The sequence below is a fragment of the Podospora bellae-mahoneyi genome (assembly GCF_035222275.1).
Source record: "Podospora bellae-mahoneyi strain CBS 112042 chromosome 1 map unlocalized CBS112042p_1, whole genome shotgun sequence".
NCBI lineage: Eukaryota > Fungi > Ascomycota > Sordariomycetes > Sordariales > Podosporaceae > Podospora > Podospora bellae-mahoneyi.
Genome location: NW_026946359.1, coordinates 1395599 through 1413952, shown reverse-complemented (window position 1 = coordinate 1413952; position 18354 = coordinate 1395599). Strand labels below are relative to the sequence as shown.

Sequence of the window (18354 nt, the reverse complement as noted above, 5' to 3'; positions counted from 1 at the left end):
ATCAATTTTCTATTGTTGACATGTCGTGAGGTGTCTTGCGTTTAGCCCCTGATAATGCCAACAAAAAGGCCAAACTTTTGGGTATGCCAACACCTATATCAGACCGGCCAAAGCACCCCATTTAATACAGCGATATCGTACATCATTTTATCATGCCACCCGTCCAGACCTCCCTATTCCACCCTCCCCACTATTCCTTGCCCTCCGACTTAACACTCGTAAACGTACTCCCCGCCACCATCTCTCTCTCCCTCTCTTCAACCTCCTTTTTCCTCCGTTCCCTCTCCTCCGCCTCCTTAGCGAGCGCTTCGTGATCCCTCACGGTGGTGGAGCCATCCTCCCAGAACTCTAGGTCGCCATCCTCGCCCAGTGTACCCTTTTTTACCAGCTCGCCTTTGGACTTTAGGATGTCCTCGACGGTGAGGGCCTTGTCACCGAAGATCTTGAGGTGGTCGGAGATGACGTGGCGGTTTTTGCAGCCGGGGCAGGCGATGAGGACGGAGCCGTGGTGGTAGCCTTGTTTGGAGACTGTGTGGCGGGAGCGGGTGTTGCAGGGGACGCAGGTGAAGGTTAACTCGTAGGAGGGTTGGGGTGGCTTGGTTGAGGGGGATGATGGGGGGGTTGTGGAGGGTGTTGATGGGGTCGAGGAGGAGGGGGTGGATGGTATGGGACTGGCTCGTGGTCGGGGGATGTTGTGGGCGAAACGGAGGGGTTGTAATTGAGAATTGAGGAGCTGGCGGGGGAGTGCTGATCGTGATATTGGTTGGGTGGTGAGTCGGGTGAGGGTGGATATTGAGGTGATGAGGAGGCGTTTGGAGGCCATGGTTAGGGATAGGAGTGGTATGAGTGGTGAGGAAAGAAGGGGTCGAAATCGGTAAGAATTTTGGTTGTCGCAAAAGGTGAAGCCGAACTGTAGAGAAGCAATTGGACCTTCGTCATCGTCAAGATGTTCAAGATCCCTGTCAGAGTTCTTATCGATAAGATTAGCTTGGAGCTAGCCAAGACGTGATAAACGCGCCAAGAATAGATGGTTGGTAGCAAATCAGAGTCCAACCAGTGATGCGGTTTGGTGGGGCACGGTTTTTAGGTGGCAGCTGAAGCTGGCTGCAACTCCCCGCTGTCGCAGCTGATGGTGTGCTGTAGTCGGACCTCCTAGATGTCAAGGTTGTGCCTGAAGCTTCCCAAACATTGTCGAGTTCGTGTATTTTTTTGAGGATTGTCTTGCTGGCTCCATCCTGTGTCTGTTTACTTTGTTCCAGGACAACGCCGAGTATGTGCCCAGTCCGGAGCTCGGTCATTCGCCGCCTTTGCTTGCCTGCCATTTGACGGATTCCAGCCCACCAACACAGCACGCATACCAAAATCGCCTCCTGCCATCCCGGGCTTTCTTCACCTACCCAACGAACTCAATTTGATCACAAGCTATTTAACAGTTTTGATCACCAGTTTAGTCCAATTCGGGCCATATTCCCATTACCTCACGAAACCTCGCGGACTGTTGACGTCCCCCCTCCCTCACGACACCACCACCATCACCACTTTGCCTGCCCACCTTCTTGTGCCGAGCATAGAACGCCAATATCGCACAATGGCTTCCAGGAATAGGCCGAGGCCAATACGAAGGGTATAACTCGGTCATTCTCTGCTAGCTTCCTATTTGGTATGCTAACGTCTGTCTATCACAGCCCCTGATCAACAAGGACGCCGGTGGGTTTGATCAATGCTGGGCAACCCTCCAGAGTGCCATGACCGACATACACAACAAAAATGCGAGCAAGCTTTCCTTCGAAAACCTCTACCGAGCCTCATACAAGATCACACTGGTCAAGCGCGGCGAGGAGCTCTTTGAAAAGGTTAAAGAATTCGAGACGGAATGGTTCCACAAGCACATCATTCCCGGTGTCGACGAGCTGGTTAGGAACAATTTACCGAGCATCGCCTTGATACAATTGGCCACATCAAGCTCCCACGAACGCCGCGAGGCTGGCGAGAGACTTCTTCGCGGAATTCGCAAGATTTGGGAGGACCATAATACGTCAATGAACCTGATCGCGGATATGCTGATGTACCTGGAGAGGTCCTGTGTGGAAACCAAGCAAGCATCAGTATACGCAACAACGATCGGCCTTTTCCGAGATCATATCCTCAAGTATGGCCTAAAGGATGTTGACGGGTCGGATCAGCCATTCATCATCATGGACGTGGTCATTGCTGTCGTTCTCGACCTCATCAATATGGATAGAGATGGGGATATCGTCGACCGCAACCTTCTGCGTGACATAACCGGCATGCTAGAGCAGTTGTATGAGACGGACGAAGAGAAGGAAAACGAGAAGCTGTACACGACAATATTCGAGCCACGCTTTCTTGCCGCCAGCGAGGTCTTCTACAAAGCCGAATGTGAGAAGTTGCTCCGAGAGTCCGACGCCGGTTCGTGGTTGCGCCACACACGACGACGCCTGCTCGAAGAGGAAGAGAGGTGTGTTACTTCGATTTCGAATTCCACAAAAGACAATATTGCAGCGGTCTTGGAAAAAGAGTTGATACTGGCCAAGATGGATGAATTCCTGGCGATGGAAGGGAGCGGGTTGAAGGCGATGGTGGACAATGACCGAGAAGAAGACCTTGGAATCCTGTATCAGCTGATTTCAAGGATCGACAAATCGAAGAATACCCTCAAAACGAGTTTGATGGGCCGGGTCATGGAACTGGGCCTTGAAATTGAGCAGACACTCAAGAACACAGACTTCTCTGCACCAGCAGCGGCCGGTGCTGCTGGGGAGGGCGAGGAGGGGGCCGAGGGGGCCGACAAACCCAAGGCTTTGAGTCCAGTCGCACAGCAAACAGCCGCTGCCATCAAATGGGTTGACGACGTCCTCAAGCTCAAGGGCAAGTTTGACTCAATGCTGGAAAATTGTTTCAGCAACGATCTTATCATCCAGTCGGCTATTACGAAGAGCTTTGCAGACTTCATCAACATGTTTGATCGAGGTGCCGAGTTTGTCTCGCTGTTCATTGACGATAGTCTCAAACGAGGGTTGAAAGGCAAATCTGACGAGGATGCGGAGGTTGTTCTACAAAAGGCCATTATTCTGGTCAGGTATCTTTCGGACCGTGACTTATTCGAGCGCTACTATCAAAAGCACCTAGGTCGCAGGTTACTGCACAACAAATCCGAAATCCACATCGAAAAGGAGCTCGTCCGACGAATGCGAGCTGAGTTGGGCAATCATTTCACTGCCAAATTCGAAGGCATGTTCAAGGACATGGAGCTCTCCAAAGATCTGTCAACCAACTACAAGGACCACATTCGCAATCTTGGGGACGATGATAGGAAGTCTACTGAACTTGCTATTCATGTTCTCACCACAAACTTCTGGCCTACTGATGTCATGGGGCGCGGTGTCCTCCAAGATGGCGATGCATCGCGGTCGGATTGTATCTTCCCACCATCTATCAAACGACTGCAAGAGAGTTTCTACAAATTCTACTGCCAGGATCGCAGCGGGAGAGTTCTAACCTGGGTACCTTCCACCGGCAGCGCAGACATCAAATGTTTCTTTCCCAAGGTTCCTGGCAAAGAGTCCGGGCCGTTGAGCAAAGACAGGCGCTATGAGCTCAATGTCTCCACTTACGGAATGATTGTTCTCATGCTTTTCAACGATCTGGCCAATGACGAGAGTCTCAGCTTCGAAGAGATCCAGCTGAAGACGAACATTCCCATCCCGGATCTGACCAAAACCTTGACTTCACTCTCGGTTCCGCCAAAATTCAGGGTTCTCGCCAAGGAGCCTCTGACAAAGTCCGTGAAGCCCACAGACAAGTTTTCTTTCAATGCTCAGTTCGTCAGCAAGCAAATCAAGATCAGGGTGCCTGTTATCAGCAGCACATCCAAGGTTGAGGGCACGGAGGAGCGCAAGGAGACGGAGAAGAAGAACGATCAGACGCGGGCTCATGTTGTGGATGCTGCTATTGTCAGAATCATGAAGTCAGTGCATTTCATTGCTGCTCGTTTTTGCTTGATGCTAACCGTCGATTATAGACAACGCAAGGAGCTCAGCCATACTCAGCTCACAACCGAGGTCATCAGCCAGCTCTCTGGTCGGTTCAAGCCTGAGATTTCTCTCATTAAGAAGCGGATCGAGGACTTGCTTGCGCGAGAATACTTGGAGCGGATGGAGGGCGATACGGCTGCCTATCGCTATCTGGCGTGAAGCTGCCACACAAAACATGGCTGGGACTTGTATGAACATGCATCTTCTTTCGCGTTTACACATCTTTCGGCGTTGAAGGCCCGGGAAGGCATGCATGGACTGGCTTGGGACTGGGACGGAAGCGTAAGCATTGGACTTTTGGCGATATCACTGGGTTATGACGCGTGTGGTTGTATGGGGTCTCCGTGGCTACTTTCTTGGTTGTTGAGGCCGTATTGTAGTACATACTTAAACAGAAGCAATGTCACACACAGCCTCAGAACGATAGTGTCAATACCATCTTTGCCTAGACACGGATGACACGTTATAATCGCGGACCATTTTTCATCACGAATGCCATTATAACTTCAGGTTTCGGAGGCTATATTGGCCTAGTTAAACCGCCCTGTAGGTGATAACAATCTAACGACCTTCTGAAAACAGTGGAAATATGTTGTCCAATTACTCCATTACCCCGAATATTCCTCCCGAAAAACTTTCCAATCCCAAGACATCGACAAGCAGCAGCCTGCACCATAACTGAAAGAGCTTCGGGGTCTTGTTTAACATAACTATAGACCCGACAAAATATAACTCGGCAAGGATACTTATAAAAGATATTTTGCAAATATCATGTGTTTACGAACCATAATATTATGCACCAGCTTCCAAGGGGAGAAAAGTGCACAGAGATATGCATAGAGCTTAAACTTGGTGTGATACTTGGTCACCGGTTCCAGGTCTCTCTTCATGTGCTGAGCTCCCATCCCAGGAGGGGCTTCAAGTGTCACGTTGCGCATCTGGTGACAGTCAGAGCCTTCCCAATCGTGCTGTAGAAAGGACGATGTTAGCCCGGAGACAATGACAGCTAAAATCCGATTCGCCTGCCGCTTCACAAACCTCAAGAAACTCCTTCGCTGTTTACTCCGCCAGCTCGGCCGATCTCACCGACGGCTTGACCGTGTACACAGCGACACCCAACGTAACGAAGGCAAAAAGGATTTTTCCAGCTTCGATGGCGTGTTCAATGTTCCAGATGCCATTTCAAATATGCCATGACGATCCGATCTATCATTCTTGCCAATGCTTTCCAGTAAGGATGGGATTCAACAGCGCGTTCGTTTGGGATCGGAGAACCACTTTGACAACCATGATACACACCGAGCCGAAAGCTGTGATTATCAGATTCATTCCTCCCCTTAGTCGTCTCCGAAAGCGATGAGACTCGGCGGGCCGCTCTTCCTCTCCGTCATCATCTCTAGCTGCTGGCTCAGCTTCGGCTGGGACATCTTCGACTTCAATGGGCGGTGTATCGCAGCTTGGTGGGCGATCGTTGGCTGAAGGATTGGGGACCAAAGTATCCCAATGTATCGCCACTTGCTCCTCCATGACGCTCATGTGTTTGTGTTTTGTAAAAGAAAAGGAGCGTTGTCGACCAGTCCTTGCCTACCAGACTAGAAGCTGCGTCTTGTGGCCTGGATGAGGAGAACTTTGAGGGCCGAAAAAAGCAACATGGGAAATTTCCCAATGTGCAGTTGTCAACGATTGGCCGGTTGACTGACTGCCTTGTCAACTCAATATGCAAGGCTCTCAACGGCGGTGAGACATAGACTGACTGGTCAGTGAAGTACCTCAAGCCTTGATAAAACGATAATCAGAACCCTGCCTAATTATCACTTCACCAACCTGGGACCGAAAAAACCCTTTTCCAAGTCACTCGAACTCGTCCCGTCCTAAGTATCCGATAACTCCATTTTTGTACGATTCTAAAATGGGGCATGCAAGTGTGTACAGACATGCCCCAACTACATACATGTAAAAACTGGCTTTCCTTGTCTTTAACTAGTAAAATAAGCCCACAGTCCACCCACCCAACCATCAACGCCTCCGCCATGATGCCAGCCAACCTGTCCATTTCCGATCCCAGCGTATCCTTGCCCCTTTCCCAGTCCAAAAGAGACCTCTCGAGCTATGGAAAAAAAAGTAGCAACTGTGATAAAAGCAAAAAGAAAACGTAGCCTGATTACCTTAACCGAAGAAACCGAGGGAATTATCTCCTCGGACATAAGAGAGTCACTCAGAGAAGCTCCAACAACATCCTCGGCTTCCTCGCCGACCGCCTCACACTCGTATCGACAAAACTAAGATCCAGCTCCCCTTCTCCTTCCTCTTCACTATCCTCCTTGAGCTCCTCATCCCCCCCAGCTCCCAACGTCTCCTCGTCACTATCCTCGCTACCCTCACTCTCCCCACTGCTCTCAAGCCCCAAGGTTTCCTCCCTTTCTACCAACCTCCCCCGCCCCCTCAACGCCCCTTCCCGAACAGGACTTCGACTAACCCCCTAACTCATCTCCATCCCATCCTCCTCTTCTTCTCCATCCTCATGCCCATCACTCTCCATCACCCCTCTCCCACCCTCTTGATCACTCCCTCCACTCCCCACACTATCCTTCCTCCCCAGCCCCCCCACCCTATCAATTCCGCCAACCCCAAACCCAACCTGCATCATATCCAGTTCCTCGCCCGCCACCACCCTCCCCTCACTATCCACCTCCTGGCTCAGCTCCACCAGCGCATTCCTTGGCAACCGCTGAAACCCAACCGTCCTCACGATCCTCCCCCAGTGCGTCATGCAAAAGTTCGCTGCCCGCTTCCTCAACCACTCCTCGTTCGACAACCCCGCGCAATACCAGATAATGCACGCATGATCCACATCCAGCTCCTTTGACAATCTATTCACGCACAACAGTCTCAAGTGAGGAATGTTGTAAATATTCGACATGACCAACAAGCCCGCTACATCAGCCAAGTCGGCAGTGGTTTCGTTGCCGTTTTGATCAGGCGGATCGATCCGGTCAGTGTAGAGGTAGTATAAGAATGCTTTGACGACAGAGTATGGTTCAGGAATGTGCATTTTTTTGGTGTGAAACTCGGCCATCTGAGAAGACCACAACCGGGCAAAGTGCGGCCAACGGGCTTGGAGGATGAGCCGATGAACGTGGATGGGTGGGGAGGTAGGCGTGTCTGGTGACAGCCAGGTCTGGTCGGGGTCCGTGTCGCCGACAGAGTCTACTTGGGCGTGGACGAGTGCCGAGCCCATAACCTCTTCCTCGTCAAAGTCCCTCGAGAGCGCGGTGACGATGAAATCCGTGCCGCTGCCTGATTCTGGGGGCTGGTTGAAGAGCTTCGCCAAATCATCACCAAGGCCCTTGGAAGGTGTTTCGGCGTGCCGGGTGCGGGAGGACGGGCGGGTGGTGCGAGGCTCCGGAGCCATGTTGTTTCCTAGGAACCCGTAGCGCCGCAGATCAATTTCCATAATGTCCGAAAGATACTCCTCCAGGCCATTAGCCCCGAGATCAATAGCCCCTGGATCGGTAGGGCAGCCGAGCAGCCATGCTTTCGTGCCATCTTCATTCATAGTGCAGTAATGCCACCGATAGCCTGGCTTGAATATCTCTCGACCTTCTGCAAGCTTCTGCCACCGTAAGGCTGCCAAATCTAAGGCTGATAGTGAGCATTCTTTTGACGTAATCGTAGCTGCTGGTGTTACAAAGTCCAGGAGTGTTCCTGAAGAGTAGACATGGAAATGGATGCCTTGCATCTGAGATGGGACATTAGGGCCGCTGACAAACTTGAGCGCAGAAATGGCCCCGGGTGCTTGTGGCGCATATGTCTTCAGGTGGAATGACGGTGGGTTGACCTGTGCAGTCCTAGAGTTGGCAGCATAACCGGAAGAGCCCACAGCTGTAGACTGGACGGAAGGATACGATGGCCGTGGTGATGCCGCACTTCGAGATAAACCGGATCGATCGAGGGTGCCGATATGTGGAGGAGACTCAAACGCTGGGTTGCCCTTGAGATCCAGCCACCACAGGTCACTAACCTTGTCCATATCTTCACTCAAGCCACCAAACACCCAGACCCTGTCACTCCAAATGTATGCAGAGTGATCAAACCGCCCAACAAAACGCCACGACTTGGACCAAGTGAAGGTCTTAAGATCCAAATAACATATGTCGTCCAACACATAGTTGTCATGGCCTGTTATACCACCCACGATAAAGAGCTTGTCCTCATGTAACACAGCAGCATGGCGAGCGCGGCCTTTTGGAATAGGTCCCGTCACTTGTGGCTGTGTCCAGTGGGCAGTCTTCAAGTCAAAGATGATAAGATCCGAGAGATAAGTTCGATGTTCGTTCTCGCCTCCAAAAACCAACAGCTTGTCCCCCTTGTACAGCGTCGCCGTGTGGCCTGTTCAGGGGTAATGTCAACACAGTATCACCAGCAACGGGCAAAATAGACAGGGGGCTTACCCATCCGAACACCGGGGATGTCCCCGTAGTTATCGACCAGGTTCCACTGGTGGCTGACAAGATCCAGTCGCAACACATGATTGTAAACCTCATCGGTGTACTGGTCAAAGCCTCCGAAGGCATAAATCTGGTTGTTACCACAATACGTCACTGAGGCATTGACGAGACAGGCCGGGCGCTGGCCGAGAGTGCGTGTGACTTTGGGACGGTAGCCGTCCATGGCGGCGCGGTGCTTGAGCGGCGAGTTCGGCATGATGTAGGTATTGTTCGACGATGCGGCCGAAGCAGGTGTGAGTGCTGTCGAGAAGGACGAGAACGAAGACTGAGCGAGGAGGCCGGCGGGCTGTTGGAGGTGAGCGGGCCCGCCAAAGATGGAATTACCGGTGCCGGCGGGCGTTGAAGGCTGCTGATGTTGTTGTTGCGCCATGGTGGCTGCAAAAGCAAAAGGGAGTTGTTCGTTTCGCTTCCTTGCTGCTGAGTGTCCAGTTAATTACTGCAAGAATGCCCTACGAGAACGCCAGGCAGACATTCAAGCCGCCCTATACAGCAGAATAGGCCGAAAGATTCTTCCCTTAGGGTCAGAGCAAGTTCAGGCCGGTCAATGCAAGTCGGGCGCGGTCATGGTAGATTGAGAAGAGACAGTTGCTCGCCGAAAGTTTGTTGTTGCATGTGTCGTTGTTGGCGTGGGATGGTTCAAGGATGGTTTGCGGCGGCGGGTCGAAGAGTGCTTAGCTCTTGGCGTTTCCTTGTCGACATGCGACAGAACAGGGGCTTGCGGGGGGCAGGGCCTTGCTAACAGCGCCCCGTGCAGACCCCACAGACCAGGCCGGGCGCAGCCTTGTCATCAGGGGGTTGCAACCAGCTGGCTCAAAAAAAAGGTGGGGAAGAGCAAGTGCAAAGAACAGCTGGCGGTCGTTGCCTGGACAACAAAATGTAAACATTTAAATCACCATCCTTCCTTCCTCTCATGTCCCAGAGCTCTCCTTCCTCGTACCATCACACACAAAACCTCACTTCATCTTTTTGGAGTTTTGCTTTGCACTGCATTCTAAATATTCCATCCGCTTCATCAGCAAACAACCCTAGAACATTGCAAGCCCATATACGCAAGAATCACTTCGAGCCAGTCTGGTTGTTCTTATTCACCGAGGCTTCTTTTTTGGCACATTTTTGGTACCGATAATCGACAAATCGCAAAACAAAAAATCGATAATTGTAACCATTATCCGGGGTCACCTGGAGTACTCGACTGGTCGACACTCCACCCCATCTCCCAATAGCAGTCTATCACTGGCGCCTCCTTGAGATATTCGATACCAGCACGAGTACAGTCACCAACATGGCTACCGCTACAGTATCAACTCCCCTCAAGTCCCACACGGGTCTCTTCTCCTCCCGCACCGCCGGTGGTCGTATGCCCTTGACCCCCTCCCCTCGTCAGCGTGCCATCCCCATCAACCTCAACTCCTCTCCATTCACCCCCGAGAAATCGAGCAATGAGCGTGGCGCTTCCAAGTCAGTCTACGGCGGCAACCTTGGTGCTCGCCTTGCCAGAGCTTCAAGCAAGAGCCATCACCGCGACTCTCCCAAGTCCAACATTGCCGCTGGTGTCTCGACCCCTCGCAAGGCGCTCGAGCTTGGTGTTTCCGACTTCACCTTGACTGGCACTGGTGTCCCCACCAAGGTCTCTCCCAAGGCCAGGAAGACCACGCACGTCAAGCAAAAGTCATCCAAGACCACCATCTCCTACAACGCCGATCGCTTCATTCCCAACCGGGGAGCTAGCTCGGCCATCGCCAATGTCGGTTCGGGAAAGCTCGACCTCCAGGAGAAGCAGCGCTCGAGAACTGGCCATAGCGAGGCCTCTTCCATCGTTGCTTCTGCTGCTGATGATGCTCTTACTGCCCTCGAGGGTCTCAACATTGAAGAGGAGGAAGAGGAGTCCTATTCTCGCCCTTCGCCCAACAGCGTTGCCTATCAAGACTCTCTTGCCGATGCCTGTGGTGTCAACTTGAACACCCGTATCCTTCAGTTCAAGCCTGCCCCACCAGAGTCTTCAAAGCCTATTGATCTTCGTCAGCAATACAACCGGCCACTGAAGCCCGCGAATGCCCCTCCTCAGTTCAGACGTCGCATTGCGACAGCCCCCGAGCGTGTTCTCGATGCCCCTGGTCTCATTGACGACTACTACCTCAACCTGCTCGACTGGAGCTCAGGAAACCAGGTCGCCATTGGCTTGGAGCGCAACGTATATGTCTGGTCGGCCGATGAGGGTGCCGTCAGCTGTCTCCTCGAAACCACCCCCGATACCTATGTTAGCAGTGTCAAGTGGTCCGGTGATGGTGCTTACGTCGGTGTCGGTCTCGGCACAGGCGAGGTTCAGATCTGGGATGTCGCTGAGGGTGTCAAGATCCGCAGCATGCACGGCCATGAGACTCGTGTTGGCGTCATGGGCTGGAACAAGCATCTTTTATCTACAGGTTCCCGCAGCGGCTTGGTCTTCAACCATGATGTCCGTATCGCGGAGCACAAGGTTGCCGAGCTCGCCTCTCACACCTCTGAGGTTTGCGGCCTTGAGTGGCGCTCTGATGGTGCCCAGCTTGCTACCGGCGGCAATGACAATCTTGTCTCCATCTGGGATGCTCGCTCTCTCGCCGTTCCCAAGTTCACCAAGACCAACCACAAGGCCGCCGTCAAGGCTCTTGCCTGGTGCCCATGGAACATGAACCTCCTTGCTACCGGTGGCGGCTCGTACGATCGCCACATCCATTTCTGGAACACCACTTCCGGTGCCCGCGTCAACAGCATCGACACCGGCTCTCAGGTCACCAGTCTCCGGTGGAGCCCTCACTACCGCGAGATCGTCAGCTCAAGCGGTTTCCCTGACAACTCTCTCAGCATCTGGAGCTACCCTACCCTCGTCCGCAACGTCGAGATTCCCGCCCACGAGAGCAGAGTCCTCCACAGCTGCCTCAGCCCTGATGGTCAGATGCTGGCCACCGCTGCTGCCGATGAGAGCTTGAAGTTCTGGAAGGTGTTTGAGAAGAAGGCCGGTGCTGGTGCTGGTGTCGGAAGCTCTGGGTCGTCGGCCAAGGCTGGGCTCAGCAAGCAGATGACGATCCGCTAAAGCAATACTCACATAACGATACGACAACAACAACACAATGATCCTGTCTGATCAGAGTCAATTGTTCAACCAACGGTAGGTATAACAACGGTTCCCTATGGGATTCCTGCACTTCGGTCGTTTCAGCGCGGCGTTGGGGTTGGGAAAGGAGCATTCACTCGGAGTTCTTACGGATACTCTCTCTTGCCCACACTCTGGCATTGTTTGAGGCGGCACTTTTTCGAAGCGGGAATGAATGAAAATCGGCTTGGTCATGAGGTTTACGAACATCAACAACTGGGACATATTTGTTGGCATAAGATACCCCCCTTCTCTTGTTCCATGGCTATGGACTAGGGAACAAAACTGTACAAAAACAGTAGCATACTTGTAATTTTTCGGAGAATAGGAAACAGGCGTTGGAGTTTTTGTTTTAGATATGGGGTATGGAATAGTGACCAATTGGGATGAACTATGTGATGATATCCTTCAGGTTGATTTACTTTCGTGATAATGGTCGCTGAATTGATGCAGAGTTCCAGGGCAGGTAATGCTTGTTTCTACTGCAGTTAAAAGTGCCGAGCGCCCTGAACTCACTAATAAAAGCGGGCTGGCCAATCAGAAGGCAGGTGCCGGGTGCTTGAGCCAGATGACTAATCAGGCCTCAGTACTTCAACAGGCCTCTGGCGGATTCGTTCAACTTGCCCCATACATCACTCCCAGGCGAAACAGCAACCCAGACCCGCGGCGCAACACGGGCATATCACACTGCAGAGTTATTGCTGAATCGCTGCACTTTCCATCTAGACAAGACAGGTGTCACGAGAAAGAGGGAGTTCCTCTTTTTTTTCAAAGCGACGTGGCAGGACAAGCAATCGAGGAATCAGAGTGCAAGAGAAAACGTCTAGCAGTTCAGACCGACTTCCCGCCTCCCTCCCTTCGGGATATCTCATCCGCGAACCATCGACTCCGAATCATATTTTCCGCCGGCGCACCCCGAGCCGACGCCCCGTTTTTGCCGTGCAAAACGTAGAGAGAAAGAAGGAGTCGGTAGAGAGAAACTGCTAGTCAATCTCACAAACGTCAAGGCAACCACCGTTTGACGAACCCACACGAAGAAAGTCAAATCGATCGCAGATAGCCAAGCTTCGCTCGCTTTTGTTGTTTTCGCTGCAGCTTTTTGACTCGTCAAGATGTCGAACGTTCACGTTGGCCAGGTTTACGAGGCTGTGATTCAGGGAGTCATCGACGCTGTGCGCGTTGATTTCGAGGAGAATGGTGTTGAGGATGGCGTGCTCGAGGACCTGAAGAAGGTGAGGCAACCCCGTATTCCTGTCCCTGTCTCCTTACCTGCTTGCGTGTCGATGCGCACCGTTTGTCGATTGAGATGAGAAGATGTTGGTGATGGTTGGTGGTGGTCGAGATTGAGGTTGAGGGGCGCGACAAGTGTCGGTCCCTTCGTTCGGGCGGTGTTGGCTGACGGGCTGGACTGCCTGGGCCTCCTGGGACGCAAAGAGGGGTGGAGAGCAAGCTGCCTCGGAGTGGGCGGCCCAGTGCTTTTGGGTCTCTTTTAAGTCCCTTCCCCGCTGCTGCGAACTTACTCCATTCCCCAACACTGCCTTCCGATTGGATGGTCTCACGCTTGATCACGTGGCACCCTGCTAGAGGGCCACCCCTCTCCTTCTGTTTTCTTATTGCCCCTCTTACAGGGAGCCATGTCTATGGATGAGACTAACACAAGCTGCAGAAATGGCAAATGAAGCTCTCGCAGCTCAACGTGGCCCAGTTTCCCTGGGACCCGAAGCCAGAGCAACCCGCTCCTCCAGCTCAACCAGCCGCTCCCCCGGCTCCAGCGCCGCAAGCCGCTCCCCCACCGCAGGCGGCTTATACCCAGTCTACGTTGAGCCCTCAGACTTCAGCTCAACCTCTCTCGCTGCCAAATATCAACCAGCCTCATTCCAACGGGGTGCCCGTCAAGCAGGAGCCAGGGTTGGTCAGGTCTGAGCCGGTCGCTATCAAGCAGGAACCCGGCGCTGGCTCTCAGCCCGTGCATCCTGGTTATCACAATGCCTCCCACCCTAGCCTGCCTACTGTCAACCCCAGCATAGCCGCTACCCGGGCTGTGCAGGCTTTGCAGAACAAGTACGGCGAGGGAGCTGCTGCCTCCATTGCCTCCATGTCCAACGGTAATGGTAAGGTCGGACAAGGGAACGTTGGCCAAGCCCAACAGCAGCAACAGCAGGTCCAGCAACAACATGCTCAACACCAGCAACATTCTCAACACCAGCAACACCCTCAGCAGCAGCAGTATCAGCAACACCCACAGCATCCTCAACAACAACGTCCCCAACACCCTCAGCAGATTCAACAACAGCACATGCAACGGCCACAGCAGGGTGGACCTCAGCAGCTGACCCCCGAGCAGGTGTATCAACGACAGATGCAGCAACAGTTGCAGCAACGCATGCAGCTACAGGCTCAACAGGCTCAGCAGCAGCGTGGGATTGCCCCTAACAACTTGCCTAATGCCCAGACTGATGGCCCTAGCGATGACTGCTGGGAGGCTGTCATGATGCGCCGCAACGCCGAAGGCCAGGCTGTCGAGATGGGCCGCGTGGAGATTGATGATCATCTTCACGCCCAGATCGCCGCCCGAGCCAAGCAGATGGAGGGCGGCGGCCTGATGCTTCCTCTGAAGCAGGCCACCAAGGTCCGCAGCCTTGACAATAGACGGAACCGCGCTGCTGGGGGTCCCTCCCAGGTTGATGGTGGTGAGGATGACATGAAGGATGAGGATTTGGATGATGATGCGATCAACTCTGACTTGGACGACTCCGACGACAACAAGGAGGACGATGATGAGGATGATGACATGGGGCATATGATGCTCTGCATGTATGACAAGGTGCAGAGGGTGAAGAATAAGTGGTGCGTCTCTCTACTCCCACGAAACTTGTATAACATTTCAGATACTAATACCCTAGGCTACAGGAAGTGCACACTCAAGGATGGCGTCCTGACTGTGAACGGCAAGGAGTATGTCTTCCACAAGGCTACGGGGGAGTACGAGTGGTAATTTCTTCTTTCGGCGGGGACATCAACACCATCCATGCCTCCTTTTCTCGCTTTGCTCTGCGGGTAATCTTTTCTTTATCACGGGAATATTGTATACATTTTTTTTTTCGTTATGGCGACTTTGTCTCTGCCCTGGGACTGGGGTTTTGGTCATTTCATGGTTGTGGTCTTTTCCCTTCTATCTCATCAGAGGGGGGATGTCTTTTTTTTTTTTAATAAAAAAAAACATTTTATCACTGTTTCTCTTTGGGCGTCGGTTAGGGGGGCAAGAAACAGAAACGGGGGAAATTACAGAGATTGGCAGCGACGAATAAGGCAAGAGCAAGAGAGAAAGAAGGAGGCGAAAATACATTCGATGAATTTCGGAGGGAAGGGATGAGAAGTATGGGGAAGGATGAGGTTTTTTTTTTAATTTTGTATGATATGGCTATCAAAGAACCAAACAGAGGCTATGAAAGCAGAACAGTCCTCTTTCCCTTGTTTTGCCTTTTTGGCCAGATGCTCAAGCTAGTGAATCCCAGGTTTTGAGTTTACTGCCATTTTCATGTTATATGGTGAGGATGCTCTTTCTTTGTCGTCCCATGTTTCAATATGTGTTTCTGCGTTTTGCTCCACCAAAAGTGCAACATGGAAATCCATCCCAACTGGAGACACCACGCGACACTGACGCACATGTTCAGGACACGCGGCCTAGCCGTGTCTATCACAAGCAAATTGTTCACCTCGTAGCAACTGTCCACACTTGTTGAGCCTACAATGGGTAACATCCCATGACCAACGGGATAGAACAACCAAACAGCTCAATGTTCAAGATACCTCTCATTTAATACAACTATCAAAACCACACACACACACACACACACCCTTCCTCGTCACCACACAAGTCCCAAAATAAATCGCTCTCCCCCCACCCCTTATCGCTTACAATACCCCCAAAGTCCACCAAGCAAACAGAACAAAAGTACAATAATAATAGGAATTTCATTCCCATCGCTTCATCAAGAATAACTGATGCTCTGTATGGTGTCATCATCAACTCCAAAAAAAAAAAAAAAAAAAAAGCCATGACTTTGTTGTATGAAAAAGATTCTTTTCGTTAACCCGTTTCCCACTCCTTCCTATCCTTCCTTCGTTCCGTCATCCTCCCCCCTCCCCCTTTGCCAAAAAAGAGATCGGACTCGCATCGGTAAGATATGCTGACGTTATGACCTTCGTCGCGGTACATCGAGTTCGTGGGATATTAATAGTCGGATTTGTTGCTGCTGAAATACACACAAAAAAGAGAGAAAGGCTGTAATGCTGCTGTTGTTGTACGGTCTCAGAACGTCGTCTTCGCCTTCTTCACCCGCTTCGCATGCTTCACATTGCCCATCCGAAGTAAATCTTCAAGCGAGAGTCCCTGTCGAGGATTGTGGGCAGCCTGTTGTGAAGGATCTTGGTAATGCACAACCGGGTTTCCATTCATCAGAGGGGCCCCGGTCAGAGGATTCACGTATACCATAGTTCCCGACTGCTTATCGTAGCGTGGCACTGGAGTCATCCTCGTCTTCCTAAACTCTTGTAAAATGACGGAAAGCTCTGGCTGAAAATGAGAGCGTCGGCTTGGATGCGCAGAAGCAGGACCCGGCTGTGCCGAGTGCGTACTGATAACAGGTCCAGGTATGACATTGGCCTCCTTCTAAGATTGGAACGTTGACTTCTGGAAGCTCTCCACGGTCACGTCGCCAACCTTGGTTGTCGGCATCGGGGGGGCCTTCAGGGGGTTCGTGCTGAGCGTGCCAGGGGCGCTGACGGAGCTGGTCAAGGAGCTAGTTCTACTGCTCTCGCTGGCGGGGGTGTTCTTGATGGCAGCGATGGGCTCGTTGGGCTTGCGCATAACTTCGAGGAAATTCGCAGGGAGATATCCAATTCTTCCATCGCGAGCGCGGCACTTCCACCACTCGCTTGGGTTGCCCATGGGATCGCTCTTGCTCAGGACGGCAACAAAGTCGCCCTTGTGCACCTGGATATCGACTCCCTGAACGGCAGCCGGACCGCTATTGGCAGGGGTAAAGTCGTAGAGCACGCGGCAGAAGACAAGATTGTTGGGGTCAACAACTTGCTGAGCAGCCATGATTTGGCGCTTGCGCTCCTCTTCTTCAGCGCTGGCAGCCAGCCCTCGGATAATCCTGCTCATGATCATCGGAAGGCCGAAGGCGGCGAGGAGGAAGAAGAAGAGAGGCTTGCGACTGGGCTTGGGTGGGGCGCTGCCGTCGGGAAGCTTGCGGCCCTCGAAGCGGGCGAACGCAGCGGGCGTGAGGGCTGTGGCATCCACCGGTGGGGGTCTGCCTGTAATCCTGGCGATCAGGGTGCGAATCCAACGCATCAGGGTAAAGATACCCAAGACTGAGCCGAGGGTGTCACGTAGGTTTCCAAACTGTTCGGCCACAGATACCATGGCTATGATAACGTCAGTCTCGCGCCAATATCAATCTGTTGACGACGTCACTTACCGAAGAAGCTGGAATGCGTGGCCATGTAAGTGCTCTCCAGCATCTGGGCAAATCCTCCGAAAGCGCCCACAATGCCTTCGAGCATCTGGAAGGTGGCCTGGGTGCTCATGTTGAAGCGGTTGGTGAGACTCTCCGGGTTGTTTGGGTCTCCTGGCATCCCGCCCCCGTACATGCCTCCTCCGTACATGCCGCCACCATATCCACCCATGCCTCCATACATGCTACTTCCATAGCCCCCATAACCACCCATACCGCCCATAGCGCCATATCTGTTGTATGGTGATGAGTAGGGCGACGAGTAGGCTGAACCGTAACCTCCGCCATAGGGCGAGGCGGCGTATGGCCTGCTGTAAGCAGCCGCGTTCTGTGTGACCGAAGAGGTCAGAGAGGCCGGAACTGGCGGTATCGGCGGGGTACCGGACGCGGTTGTGGTGGAAGTCGCCATTGCGGGATTGGAAAGTGCGTTGGGAGTCGCAGTGGTTGTCGCAGCTGGAGCGGCTGAGGATGGGGAAGAAAGAGTTGCTATTGTTGCGTGATTAGTAAGATGCTCTGAATGAATCTGAATGAGCGTATGATAATAAAGGAGGCACTAACCAGTCGTTCCAGACGCTGCGCCTGGTCTTTCCCACGGTTTTGGCGGCGATGCCATCGTGTTGCAAACGGGGGGAGAGTTGCTGTTGCTGGGATGTTGAGAAAAGCACAGAGGCGCGCTCAGCCGGCGGACAAGGGTTTCCGGGGTGGCAACAGCGGGTCACAGCGAACAGGTCGCAAACTGGTCGATGCCCGGCCTCGGTAGCCGCCAACACACCAGCCCCACGCGTATTTGTCGGAGCAACAAAGAGTCAGTCGTTGTTGGTGCGAGAATATCGTGTAGGTCGCTTCTGGCTTAAAATCAAAGAGGGAAGGATGGGTGGAGGCAATGCGTCCCGGGCGCAGAGAAGGGTGAAGGGGTGATTTTCAAGATGACGGCAGAGAAGGGTGGAGAGCCTTGGTTCTGGAGCGACCCTTCTCGGGTGGTCGAAAGCGCTCGTGAACCTCGGTATTTTCGTCTTCAGCCACCTGCCGAGCCTCCCCCCAATCCTCTCAAGCACGGGGCAACCTGGAACCTGGAAGAAAGGCTCCACCTCCGGTCTGGGGAAGTCTGCACCGATGTTTAACCGACCCAAGCATCGTTC

At 52.8% G+C, this 18354-nt stretch overlaps 6 protein-coding genes across 6 annotated transcripts; 3 read left to right on the top strand and 3 right to left on the bottom strand.

Annotated features, from left to right (window-relative positions):
* Positions 1-190: 190 nt before the first annotated feature.
* QC761_104620 (uncharacterized protein) lies at positions 191-823 on the bottom strand (the record flags this gene model as incomplete). Its single annotated transcript, XM_062873720.1, has 1 exon — positions 191-823. The coding sequence occupies one exon, from the start codon at positions 821-823 to the stop codon at positions 191-193; it is 633 nt and encodes a 210-aa protein (XP_062736786.1).
* A 270-nt stretch (positions 824-1093) lies between these two features.
* On the top strand, positions 1094-4542 carry QC761_104610 (uncharacterized protein). Its single transcript, XM_062873719.1, has 3 exons — positions 1094-1624; positions 1686-3988; positions 4043-4542. The coding sequence occupies exons 1-3, from the start codon at positions 1589-1591 to the stop codon at positions 4212-4214; spliced, it is 2511 nt and encodes an 836-aa protein (XP_062736785.1). The 5' UTR covers positions 1094-1588; the 3' UTR covers positions 4215-4542.
* A 1527-nt stretch (positions 4543-6069) lies between these two features.
* QC761_104600 (uncharacterized protein) lies at positions 6070-9349 on the bottom strand. Its single transcript, XM_062873718.1, has 2 exons — positions 8507-9349; positions 6070-8444 (listed from the first exon to the last, which is right to left on the bottom strand). The coding sequence occupies exons 1-2, from the start codon at positions 8931-8933 to the stop codon at positions 6535-6537; spliced, it is 2337 nt and encodes a 778-aa protein (XP_062736784.1). The 5' UTR covers positions 8934-9349; the 3' UTR covers positions 6070-6534.
* A 496-nt stretch (positions 9350-9845) lies between these two features.
* On the top strand, positions 9846-11633 carry slp1 (WD repeat-containing protein slp1; the record flags this gene model as incomplete). Its single annotated transcript, XM_062873717.1, has 1 exon — positions 9846-11633. The coding sequence occupies one exon, from the start codon at positions 9846-9848 to the stop codon at positions 11631-11633; it is 1788 nt and encodes a 595-aa protein (XP_062736783.1).
* A 1172-nt stretch (positions 11634-12805) lies between these two features.
* TOA1 (transcription factor IIA subunit alpha) lies at positions 12806-15266 on the top strand (the record flags this gene model as incomplete). Its single annotated transcript, XM_062873716.1, has 3 exons — positions 12806-12925; positions 13360-14540; positions 14604-15266. The coding sequence occupies 3 exons, from the start codon at positions 12806-12808 to the stop codon at positions 14686-14688; spliced, it is 1386 nt and encodes a 461-aa protein (XP_062736782.1). The 3' UTR covers positions 14689-15266.
* A 345-nt stretch (positions 15267-15611) lies between these two features.
* On the bottom strand, positions 15612-18244 carry PEX13 (Peroxisomal membrane protein PAS20). The gene is made up of 3 exons (XM_062873715.1): positions 17774-18244; positions 17180-17701; positions 15612-17126 (listed from the first exon to the last, which is right to left on the bottom strand). The coding sequence occupies exons 1-3, from the start codon at positions 17826-17828 to the stop codon at positions 16366-16368; spliced, it is 1338 nt and encodes a 445-aa protein (XP_062736781.1). The 5' UTR covers positions 17829-18244; the 3' UTR covers positions 15612-16365.
* Positions 18245-18354: the final 110 nt, after the last annotated feature.